Raw genomic sequence first — 12,458 nt, forward strand, 5'->3', positions numbered from 1 at the left:
AGCCGTTACCAACACTGGATGGCGGCAGGTTTTAAAGTTGTTAGCCCATTGAAAGCCAAGTTGCCGAAAAAGTTGCCAAATTCCCTTGAGTATTTTGCCTCTCCACAAGATCCCCACAATAAAGACTTCAAAAAAAGACAAACATTACTAAACAGAAAACACTCACAATAACACAGATAAACTGTAGAACATAAAAAGGTAGAAAAACACAAAAAAAAATGTTTAAGAAAAAGATTACAAATACGGATTATGGTGAAAAGGATCAGGGGGACGAGGATGACGACAAGGTTGAGGTTGTTCGTTTCAGTGCTGTGGAAGATGACATCGACCCATGGGAGATTCCTTTCCCCTTGCCGGAGCACAAGGACCCGTCCATGTGTCGTGATGAGTTTCTCAGCACCTTCATAGAGGAGCACGAGTGGCGGGCGGAATCCATAAAGCCCAGATCGACAATTAGGGCCATGTCGGTGGTCCAGCAGCTGGAGGAGTCCAAGGACCCGGAGTTGGAAAAGGGAGCCGAGGCTATGGTGGTATTGCAGTTGGCCAGACAGCGCCAGAAGGGGAACATCAGAAAGACCGTGGAGCAGTTCTTGGAGGGCATAAGGATGCGGTCCACCCTGCTGGCGGAGCTGAATTTGGAAATTCAGAAGGCAGCCATCGAGTTTTTGTCAGTGCGTCTGCTCAAGCAACTGCGCCTCTTCTCGAGTCCCTGGCCTGGAGAGCTGGAGGAGATCCCCTACCACCTTTTCAGCTGGTCGTTGAAGGACTTTTTGATGCGCCTGGACATAAAGCAGATCTATCTTGACGTTATTAATAGGGAGCGGAGCGCAGAGGATCTCGACTGCCTTAAGTTCTGCAAGGATCTGAGTGAAATCGAACTCCTTATATATGAAATCCGACAGGACTATCGCGACGATAAGGATCTTTGCAAAAATAGCCTTAAGTTGTTGCGGTGAGGGTTTGTAGGCCTCTAGTTAAGTTTTCGAAAGAAAGTCCTCAAATAGTTGATCCAGTCAAATTTTATAAAAGTCTTACATTTATAAATGTTTATATCTGAAAGACCCATATTGCCTTTTTATTGCAGGAATGCCCAATATAACAAAAATGCGCCATGGGTCAAGACCCTTCAAAGTAATCTCAAAACCATGGAACATGAAAAGTTTGACTCCATGTTTTTTAAGAAAAGCAGCTCCTATAAGATGATATTTCGTCACACATCGGTAATGGACGACTTCGAGAGCGCCTCGGGTAAGTAGGATCATGAGAACCCTATATCTTGTTCACTATTACAAAAACTACCAATCGCAGCTTTGGATCCCATCGAGATGCGTTATCAAATCAATTGGATAAGAAGCCTTACGGAGCAGCGACTGATGCGGATAAATGGACGGGAGGAGTTGATGAGAGACGGACTAAAGGATCTGAAGGAACTTATTTTGGAGGACGAATCAGTGCAGTACTCCTCGGAGCTCATGTATTCCTTGGAATTGGGCAAGCTGAGGGCGAGCATCAGGGAGTGGCAGGATCGACAAGACACCGATCTGGAGAAAGCCGAAGTCCTGTGTACGGTATCAAAGCTGGCTCTTCAAAAGTTAAAGGACGATCTCAAGTTCTACATGGAGCAGAAGGAATTGTACGTACAACGGTTAGAAGAGGTGCAAGCCATTATAGCCCTCGAGGAACAGAGGGTATGTTTTCATAGAGCCAACCTGGATTTGATACATTAATAGATGACATATGTTATAGGAAAAGGCCGCTAATGAAAGCCGATTGTCGAGGAAGTCTGAGAGAAAGTCTGTTAGAAAGTCTTTGAGGAAGTCTGAGATAAAGTCAGAGAGAAAGTCGGAGAGAAACTCAGATAGAAAGTCCGAAAGAAAGTCCGAGAGAAAATCTGAAAGGAAATCCAGAAATTCAAAAGCGCAATAGCATATCTCCTGATTTGGATCATTTTCCTTTATATGTTTGCAATTTACCAAAGATAAAATTAAAAATTTGTTAAGCTTGTGACTCCTTTTTATTAAAAACAATTTTAGGTTTTTTGTTGATTTTTCTAATTCATTTGTAAGGAATTTATTGACATATCCAAAGACATACAGATCATACAGGAGCACTCCTGCTTTATTTCAAAATGTTACATATTTTCAAAAACTAATTGAGTCAAAAACGAAAAAAAAAACGGGAAACAAAAAAAATAATGATTAAGGAACAGAAAGAAACCGACACTACTTCTGATCCGTATGAGATTAAGTTCCCCTTGCCGGACCACCTTGATCCATCCCAGTGCCGTGATGAGTTTCTCAACGAGATAATAGAGGAGCACGAACGAAAGTTGAGTGTGGAGAGGGCCGGATCGTCAATTCGGCCATTAACGATCTTCGAAAGTTTTGTGGTTGCCGGGGATCCGGAGATCGAAAAGGGGGCCGAGGCCATGGTGGTGCGCCAGTTGGAGAGGCAGCGCCAGAAAGGCTTCAGGAACAAGACCGTGGAGCAGTTTATAGAGAACATTAGACTACGGTCCACCCAGCTGGTGGCCTTGAATTGCCAAATCCAGAAGTCGGCCATCGAGTTTTTGTCAGTGCGACTGCTGAAGCAGTTGCGCCTCTTTTCGAGTCCTTGGCCGGGAAAGCTGGACGAGATGCCGTACCACCTGTTCAGCTGGTCGCTGGAACACTTCTTGGTACGACTGGAACATAACCAGATGTACCTAGACGTGATCAATCGGGAGCGGAGCACGGAGGATCTCGACTGCCTTAAGTTTCGAAACGATCTAAATGAGATCGAACAAATTATACATGAAATCCGGGAGGACTATAGAAGAGATGAAAACCTCTGCGAATGTAGCATACAACTTATACGGTAAAATGCTATTTTCTAAATAAGTCTTCAAAATAATGAAGGATTCTCTTTACACAGAGATGTAATATCTAGTTTACAATTTTTACATTTAGATATTATAATAATAAATTTATTATTTTTGATATATAGTTATTGCTATATAGTTATGTTTCAAATATCAATACCAATATTATACGAAGTTATTTCATTTCTCAAAAATGTTTTTTTTGTAGTGATTGCAAATACAATACGGATGGTTTCTGGGTTAAGGGCCTCCAGGAGAATCTCGGAATAAAGGAAAACCTAAAGTCCAATAACTTAGCGGCAAAACCAAGCGTTTTTCTTTTGGAGAACCGTAAGACGCTTCTTATGGGTCTTATGGAGGATGTTAGTGGTGAGTGAAGATGCCTCAATGATAAATAAGCTATCTATCATTTAAAATTTCCTCTTAAACCTTGCTCTCACAGCTATTGATCCGATAGAGTTGCGTTACCAGATCAAATGGGTAAACAGCTGTATGGATCAGCGGCTAATGCTTCTAAATGACCGTGAGGAGATGCTGAAGAAGGAGCTTAGTGATTTACTGGCCAAGCTGGAACTAGACGAAATGGTGCATCGCAACTCAGAGTTAGTCTACGCCTGGGAAGTCGACAAGCTGAGGAGAAACTCCAGGGAGTGGCAAGTCAAGCTGGACAACGATCTGGAAAATGCGGAAGTGAAGTGCACTATCACTAAGCTTGCTCTGCAAAAGGTCAGGGACGATCAGAAATTCTACTCGGAGCAGGAGGAAATGTACCGGCGAAGAATAGCTGAAGTGAAGGAGCTCATGGAGGCGGAGGAGAAAATTCGCAAGCGAAAACAGGTGGGTTCGAAATGGGGCTTATAAAATTAAAATTAAAAACTAAAAGGATCCAAACTAAATGTTCTTTTTTATAGATCTACAATACACAATTATTTTAAATCTTTAAAGAGTATGGTTAACTAATATTATTTAACTTTTCTAGGCTAAAACTTTGGAGGCTGTTGAGGACGCAGTAAAGGCCATTGAGGCGGTTTATAAGCCAGAGGAACCCAAAAAGAAAAAGTCGGCGAAATTCTAAAGCTCATCAATATTCGACAACATTTATTTATGTTGGCAACCCAAACAAAATAATCAAAATCCCGAAATGCATGAACTTAACCCCCAAAGGGTTGTTGCCATCAAAGTCACTGTCAAAGGATCAGGCAATGTGGGGGTATTTATTTGTTGGGAGTGGGTGGAAAGTTAAGGCAAACATTTACCATGTTCATTATTTTTGGCGGAGACAAATGAAATTACAGGCAAAGCGATTGGGGCCTCCCCCACTAATGGCGATTGCAGTTTAGAAAATCGAATTATGTGCAGTTTAGTCGCCGTAGTAACCCACCTGGAACACCCACTCCAAATCGGGAAAGTAATATAGCCTCATGCATAGTTATTTTATGCGCCGTGGCAACCTGAAAGTTGCCGCATAACTGTGCCTATCGTTGTTACCATACCCGGTTGGGTGTATTATTTACGCTTAGAAAATAGAGAGAGTAGAAATTTTTCATCGCCAGTCGAAGGCGGATCGGGCTTGACCAGATAAAATCCATTTGTAATGCCAACAAATCCGCGACCCACGACCAATGGCAACACACCGGAGGATTGGCAGGTCTTTGAGGTGCTATTCGGCGCTGAAAATGGCACAAAATTCAGTCCGGAAAGGATGACCACAATTTCACCTTTGAGACAACCGCTTCCATCTTACCAGGTAAGCAGTTTGTCTGTCGCTAAGGTATCCCAATCTAAAATTAGTCTCGCCGAAAATCGTGTGCCAAATTGCCAAATAAGCGTGTAGACATCATATCAGGCTAGATTTATGTGATTTCGCAATTGAATAACTACTTTTGTTCGGTGCTTTTTATGTTTCAAATTTATGCGGTTGTTAGGGGAACTAATAATGTTTGTAGGGGGATTTGCATAAATTCAACAGTGGTTGGGAATGCTAAAAGGTTGAAAAAGGGTGCATAATAGAGTATGTATGAAAGTAAATGTAATAATGGATATTAGATCATTTATTGTTGTATTGTTGTACATATTGATAAGGATCCAATATAACAGTATTCTATATGTTTTTTCCCTTCATTTAAGGCTCAGTTTAGTTTTTACAAATAGTTCAATTTTATTTAATTGCACAACTAACGTGCACATTGTCATAATTGCTTGTCTTGTATCGCTTGTATTGCTTGTATCACCTTTTCCAGTATAAGATTCCGTCATGAGAACATTTTTAAACATTTTCCATAGCCCACAACCATTTCCTTTTAGAGCCAAACTCAATTGGCTGCATAATTAACTTGGCCAAGCTTATCGAATGTTCAGCACATTTTCAGTTCTCGTTTATCTTCGCTTTTGCCCCTCTCCAAAGTGCAGACAATTGGCCAAAACTTGCACACCTCATTTTCCGTTTCCGGCCAGGCTGGAAATTTTCACCGTAGAGTGGTATAGCCACCTATGTAAAGTCAACCACCCAAAAAACCCACTCCGATGGCATCCGCAGTCGCGTGCGTGAGTACGTTGTGGATATTGCATTTGATACTTCGCCACTTGGCGCCATGTGAATGACCCAAATAATCCAAACAAACTGTAAAGTTTTCCCCATGTGCAAACGTGGCTAGAATGGTGTAACTTCACCACCGACTCCCTTTTCGGCCCTGCCATTGAGCTCGTTTTCACTTGGAGCATAAACTCGAGCATTGTGTGATGTTATGTTGAGGTAAATTCCTCGGTGCCATGCATCGGCCTCCCCTCAGTTGTCAGGCCGTTGGGTTGTTAGGCTGCGCGAAAGGAGGTTTTCCCGAACCGAAACCAAAGCTCAGTTCTTCGACGTCTTTGGCTGGGAACGGTCGGTTCGGTTTTTTGAGTGCTTGCAGTCCGGAGTTCGCGGCTTAGAGAATGCCAAGTGATAATCATCTGCATCACCACCACTTGGGACACAGTGGTGGCCTGTCGCCGCATCATCATCATTTGGTGGGGTTTGGAAATATCAATCGATCCTTAAAAAGTGAAAATGGACCACAATCAATTGTAGATATAACATTTTTCACCAGGAGAAGAAATTAAATTTACTTGGAAACTCTAGAAATGAATCTAGTGCATTTTCAGCTTCAAATGTTTAGAATAAGAATTTTATAAGCTAAGAGTCCTCTTTCTCGAATTAAAAATATAATAACAAACTTACATTGGTATATATATATATATATATTAATTCAGTCCTAAATCGGTAATATCAATATCTTTTTTAGGATCATAAATAATTCGTTAAAAATATTCTTATGTTTGTTCTTTTTTGTCTTATTAATAATAAACAACATTTAATTTATTTTTTTTTTAAATAAATTATGTATGTCGTTTTGTGATACTAATTTATGTTAATTTTTTCCAGCTGGACACATCTTGTGGCAATGCGGGAATCACTGTCACAGAACATCATCATGGACTGGATATGACCACCACATTGCGCAGCGAATTGGCTGCTTTGTCCTACAAAAAGGAGCGACTTACAGGAGAGGTAAATACTATAAGGGGCTTTTAAAAATTATTTAAAAGATAAATAACTTTTTTTTTACCTCTACAGCTCGCTGAAACCCGTACCGCCTTGTGCAGCAAAGAAGCGGAAATTGAAAATCTGCGAGCCCAGGCTGCTCGACAGACGGCTCTCATCGGATCCCTCCAGAGTCGCCTGCAAAACTCCGAGAGCAGGGAGCAGTCCGTCCAGGCGAGATGTGATTCCACCATTCAGACGGTGCAGCGGGAAAAGCGGAGTTCCGATGAGCGGAACAAGGAGCTGATCTGCAAGATTCAGCACCTGGAAACGCATGTGGCCAGCGAGGAATCCCAAAAGGACCAGGCCAAGGCCCAGTTGCACGATCTCCTGCGCCGACTCAGCATCAGTTTGGGCATGGATGTGTGCGACGGCAATCAGAACTCGCATGCCACACCCGAGTGCATTGTGTCCCGGGCCGAGGAGGTGATGGTGGAGCTGCAAAGGACCAAGGCCAAGGTCAGTTCCACCTGCGATACCCTCAGCTCGTGCGAGAATGAGCTGCTCAACCTGAAATCACTGGCCATTATCGAGAAGCAACGACTCACGGCCCAGCTCGATGGGGCAGGAAATCACAATCACGAGCTTGAAGGACGTTGTCGGCAGTACGAAAGGGATCTCCAGATTCAGAGGGATCGTCTAACCGAGTCGGAAATCAACGGGGAGAAACTCAAGGAGGAGCTGCGTGGCTTCGAGTCGCGTTGTCATCGCCTGCAGAACAATCTGGACCGGACTCAGGGCGATCGTCTGCAGTTCTTGCGCGGATTGAGCAATCTCCTCAATGTTCCCGAACCCTGCGAAACTCTTATCAAGGACAAGTTAAGGGAGACCCTGGCGGAAAATCAGGCCATGCATGCGGTAATATATCTTTTCTACCTATTATTTTCCAGATTTTAAACTGCTTTTATACGATACAGCAAATGCATTCGCTGCGAGATCAGTTGACCTCGGAGCACGAAAAACTGAAGGAGACCCAGCAGACCACCGAATGTCGCCTTCGTTCTGGAGAGGCTCAGAAGTGTGAGCTAACTGAGCGGCTGGAGAAGTGCCATGCCGAGATCCATACTCTGCGCAAGGATCACATGGGTCTGTCGGAGTTCCTGCAACGCCTGGCCAATGCCATGAACTGGAGTGAGTGCTCTGCCCCACCAGCCCTGGGCACCGATACCAACCTGATGGCGGAGAATCTGCTGGAAAGAGCCGAGAGACTCACCGCCCACTGCGAGCACGAAGTGTCGCATCATCATCACCATCACAGCCCGGAGAAGGGATGCTGTGATCACGGACATGCCCATGGCCATGGCCATGGGAAACTGCGCCGGGAGAGATCGTGTCATGACATTCCCCTGAAGGAGAGCAGCAGTGTGTACAACCTACAGCGACGAGTTCGCGTCCTCAGGGAGCAAGTGCAGCGTCGGGATCTGCACTTGGAGCTGCTGCGTCGTAAGTTGGCCATAATTGAGGATGGTGCTCGGGGCAAGTGCATGCTGCAGGGCGAACGGGACGAGGCTGTTTGCCGGGCCAAAAAGGCGGCCAAACAGGTGGACAAGCTGAGTGCCCAGCTGGCTGATGCTAGATCCCAGATAGCCGAAGTCAAGGCCCAATTGGCCGAGGCAGTGGAGTACAAGATCACCTCGCTGGAACGGGCCAGGAAGATCGATGAGTTGACCACCCAGGTGTGTGATCTGGAGGACGAAAAGACCCGGCTGTTGTCCCAACTGAATGCCCTGAAGGAGCGCCTCAAGTCCTCCTGCGAGTCCAACCAAAATCGTAGATGTCGTGATGAGGCTCTAATAAATGTGAGTATATACAACTATTTAAATTGTAAAAGCTATAAATTGATGTCTTTCTAAAAACTGCAGTCCATGCGCGATGATGTCAACCGTCTCAGTTCACAACTTTCGGATGCCAATCAACGACTGTCCCACTTGCAATCCTTCCGCACTTCGGTGGCCAGGACACTGCATCTTAGGGATCTGCCGGAAACCGATCTACTGCATCGCCTCCAGGCCTTGTGCTCCGCCCATCAGGAGTTTACCATGCTCTCGAAACGCTATGAGACAGCTTCGCCAGTTGGCGACCATCCGTGTCCTCGTTACGATGACCCCATACCACCTTCCGCCCACTGTCGCCCACCCAGGGAGCTCAGTCCTCCGCCTCCAACTTCCTTCCATAACAAGGCAACACTCCACTCCGGCAACGGCCATCACCCACCGTCTGAGCACCACCATGGCTCCAGTAGCCATGTCCACAATCATCACGGACACGGACATGGTCATGGCCACGGATCCCATTCAAGACGCCAACGCAGCAAAAGCCGGGATAAACGGCTTCACGACGAGTGCTTCGACACGGATGTGCATCGATTGCATCACGGCTGCAAGGAGGAGCTACTGGCCACCGGATCCGAGGATGACTATGACTTCAAGAGCAAATACTGCTAAAGTAACGCACCTTTTCTATGCATTTGTATTTTTCCGAGCAACCAAAAATAAAACATTAATTCTTTATTTGAGGAAAATATTGCCTTTTAGAGAAAGAACATAGTTTTTATCTTGCTAAAAAGCTTAAATCGCTAATATTAAAAAATCACCATGTGCAATGGTAATTTTTTCTAAATTTGAGAAAAAATATTATATAAAATTAAAAAAAATCTATGGGAAGTAAAAACAATTTTCTGTTGTCTGTATTTAAATATTAGTTATTGAATTTAACTTTCAAACTTAATTTTAATCAACCTAACCAGGGCTTTAACTTTTTTCTAGCTATTTTTGTGTAAAAATACAATGTCATTACTGTTATGCCAATTTATATTTTTCACTTATCTACATGTAAATTTCACAGCTTCCAAAATTAGCCGAAGGAGCGCTGCAACTGCAAGTAGTTCGAAAAATTGCCGTTGAATAGTGAGCTAAGGCTAGTACACTTAAAACTTTCATTTTTCTATTAAATTTACTGATATTGATATTTCTAAAAAAATAATAAAAAAAAGGCACATCCTTAAAAGTTACAGCATTGTTAAAGAAAAAACTTTGGGTTGGTCACTCACCTGCTGGATACGAGTTACCCGCCGTAGCAGCCTTGGTTGATTGACTTCTCTGGCCATTATTTGCGGAATTATGCAAATAGGAAAAGTGTCAAACGCATTGTACCGTCTGTCGCATCAAAATTGACTGCACTGCAACCTGTTTTTCCAACCAAGTTCAGTCCCAGAGCAAACGGTGGCGCCTGGAAATGGGTAATTAATCAAAAGTTCAGTAAACGCTTTTCATACGAATCCATGGCAATCCCACCAAAGAGTCAACGCCAATCAAGATGCATATTTTTGCATGTTCGAAATTACACAACACGTGAGTTGTAAGTAGTGCCCCGGACCGATCATTTGCCGCACAGACTTGCCACAGACGACACCCAGAGCAATGAACTTGGCCTGTCGGGATCGCCACGCTTGACTTCCCCTGGTTCCCGTGGCAAGGAGGGAAGAATCTCGTCCGCACTCACAACATAAGCACTTAAGGAAACATTTCTAAAAAATATTCAAAATTAATAATTTACACAGGAATATTGAAATGTATAATAATATTAATAATTTATAAATTTAGAATCATTTTTACTTAATATAACCTTGGGTCACTCTCTAATTTTTAAGTCCATACGTTGCAAAAGCATCTATCATCTCTAATCCTAATCACAAATACAAATACGCAATATTATAAATAAATTCTTAGCTAATCGACATTATTATTTATTAGTCCTCATTTATTTGTCATCATTTTAAAAATAATTGCCGGTATAACTCATGATCAGAATATTCATTCTTTTTGGTGACACTCGAGACAATTTTAGTTATTGCAAACTATACAAACAATTTAAGATTTTTCCGATTTTTTATGCTCAAAATTTGCTGGACTTTCTCAATAATTTTTCTTAGTGAAAAGAATGCAAGCATATCCAGAAAACATGTTTATGAGGGGGTCAGTTTGGGGGCTGAGCGGGTGGTGCCGATTGCCACATGTGTACCTGTAGCCCCTGTGCCTTGTGCTCTGGCTGATCTTGCCACATGAGCCGGCAGTATGAGTTGTTAACAGCGGGGAGCGCATTTCGCTTCGTTTTGCAATAGAGTTCCTTCTTCCCCAACTGGTTTAACTCTTTGATCTGCTTCCTCCTGCTCTTCCCGCCTCCATACCACTTGGCGACTTTTGATCTTTCGCTTCGAGGAGGAGGAGGTGAAGTTGGAGTAGGAGAAGGAAAAGTTCCACGATGGAGGAGATGCGGCCATTAGAGCCGCAGTCACTCAGGTGTGGTATAAGCCGCAAGAGAAGCCAGACTGGAATTGCTGGGTAGAAAGAAGACGGAGACTAGCCCATAATTAATATCTTTGGGAATTTGATTTAACACTTTACGTCTTTAACAAATTGCACGTGTGTCAGAGACTTAATTGTCTAATTCAATGAAATGGCTTTAACTACGACATGAATATGTCATAATTTAACAGCTAAGGCATTGTAGCAGTTACAAATTATTACTCAATATGAGATCATGTATATATACTCTATGCACACGCTTTTGGTACCCATCATCCATAGTGATTTTATAAAAATTTCCAATGACGAAATTAAGGTTTTTTTGATTTAGTTTACTTTAAAGTTAAATGCTACTGACAAAAAAATAAGTAAAGTTTATTTAAATTTCAGCCCTTGAAAATCCCCCCTAACTTTAAACACCCAACTCTTACTTTTCATCTAACTGAATTCAGTTCAGTTATTTCTGAATATTGCAAAACCAATTCAGGAAAATCAACTGCAAATAAAAGCAGTAAAATATGGATGAAAAACGCGGATTAAAAATGTATCCAATTTAAATTTAATTGGCACTTTATACGTATTTTTCTTGACATTTTCCTATCTCCTATATGTTACGCAGATCAAATTCAAAAGGGTCAAATAGTGGAGTGGTGTTTTATGGTCGCCCACAGGATGCTGCCATTTGAAATGCGTTGCGGACCAAAAACTAGGACACAAACTATTGAAATACGGACAAGTTTAAGTCCACAAAGCCAAACACGATGCGTGTGGTGCAGGGTCCAAAATAAATATATGCTCAGCCCAATGGTTGGATGGGTGGAATAAAGGCGGACGGGAAGGTCACAAGTGCCTTTGGTGTCTCACCAAATTGTTTACAAATACAGAACACGCGTTGAAAAGCTGCCATAAAGAAGGGCAGCGAGGAAAGTGAAGAAATGGATCTGAGTCCTCTGGCAACGCCTTACCTTGAAGCAACGAATCTACTTTGGGATTTAATGGTTTTTTTAAGCACAAAAGAGCCAGTAGCAGCATCATCACCATCATCACCATCACTATCATCTGGTGGGTGCCTGACTGGCATCTGAGATGATTTTAATGCTGTTGATTGTGGGTTTCCATTGACATTTCGGCCAGCTTCCCATTACCCCCTCTCGTAGTTTGTCGAGATTTGCTAAGGCCACAAGCTTCCGCTTATTGTTTGTTGGTAACAATTAAGCCGCACTTTTGCACCAGTCAACTAAAATAATCAAAATGTTTGCGGCTCACCCATGCACCCACAACCAAACAGAAAAAAGTACTTGTATACTTAAAAAAATTAAGGCTTTTCTTAAGCTTGAAATTTTGCAATATTGGCAAAACGAAATTTCATTGTCACAATCATTAATGTAGGATTCACGTTGTTAAATAACGTGTAAATATAATTACTTAATCAAATAAATTAGCAAAATATTATTTAATTAAAAAACAAAGATACAATATGACAAAGTTTACAAAAAATGTTTAAGGAGCCCGACAAAATAGTTTAGGTAAAAGTGGATATGCTTCGGTTTTATATTTCTTAAATTAAATATTTTAGATTAATTTTTAATATGATTTCAAGATATTAAATATAATTAACTTGTTGTATTTATTGCCTATAATATTTTTATATTATACCCATAATCTTTTCTACTAAATTAATTTTTTTTTTCTTTCTGTGCACATTTGTGTGGGG

At 42.2% G+C, this 12,458-nt stretch overlaps 3 protein-coding genes across 4 annotated transcripts; all 3 read left to right on the forward strand.

Annotated features, from left to right (window-relative positions):
* Positions 1 to 63: 63 nt before the first annotated feature.
* Positions 64 to 2,004, forward strand: LOC128262200 (uncharacterized). The gene is made up of 4 exons (XM_052996316.1): positions 64 to 952; positions 1,085 to 1,248; positions 1,309 to 1,688; positions 1,747 to 2,004. The coding sequence occupies exons 1-4, from the start codon at positions 219 to 221 to the stop codon at positions 1,924 to 1,926; spliced, it is 1,458 nt and encodes a 485-aa protein (XP_052852276.1). The 5' UTR covers positions 64 to 218; the 3' UTR covers positions 1,927 to 2,004.
* Positions 2,005 to 2,089: 85 nt separating this feature from the next.
* LOC128262203 (uncharacterized) lies at positions 2,090 to 4,040 on the forward strand. The gene is made up of 4 exons (XM_052996319.1): positions 2,090 to 2,856; positions 3,069 to 3,229; positions 3,303 to 3,697; positions 3,840 to 4,040. The coding sequence occupies exons 1-4, from the start codon at positions 2,195 to 2,197 to the stop codon at positions 3,933 to 3,935; spliced, it is 1,314 nt and encodes a 437-aa protein (XP_052852279.1). The 5' UTR covers positions 2,090 to 2,194; the 3' UTR covers positions 3,936 to 4,040.
* A 124-nt stretch (positions 4,041 to 4,164) lies between these two features.
* LOC128262181 (coiled-coil domain-containing protein 170) lies at positions 4,165 to 8,949 on the forward strand. 2 transcript variants are annotated; one of them, XM_052996286.1, is made up of 5 exons: positions 4,165 to 4,607; positions 6,282 to 6,407; positions 6,474 to 7,298; positions 7,358 to 8,239; positions 8,303 to 8,949. In XM_052996286.1, exons 1-5 carry the CDS (start codon positions 4,455 to 4,457, stop codon positions 8,882 to 8,884), a joined length of 2,568 nt encoding a protein of 855 aa, XP_052852246.1. In that variant the 5' UTR covers positions 4,165 to 4,454; the 3' UTR covers positions 8,885 to 8,949. The 2 variants fall into 2 exon arrangements, with proteins under 2 accessions (XP_052852246.1, XP_052852247.1); XM_052996287.1 differs by lacking the exon at positions 4,165 to 4,607 and adding an exon at positions 5,218 to 5,866.
* Positions 8,950 to 12,458: the final 3,509 nt, after the last annotated feature.

The sequence above is a fragment of the Drosophila gunungcola genome, unplaced genomic scaffold (assembly GCF_025200985.1).
Source record: "Drosophila gunungcola strain Sukarami unplaced genomic scaffold, Dgunungcola_SK_2 000001F, whole genome shotgun sequence".
In the NCBI taxonomy this organism is placed as follows: domain Eukaryota; kingdom Metazoa; phylum Arthropoda; class Insecta; order Diptera; family Drosophilidae; genus Drosophila; species Drosophila gunungcola.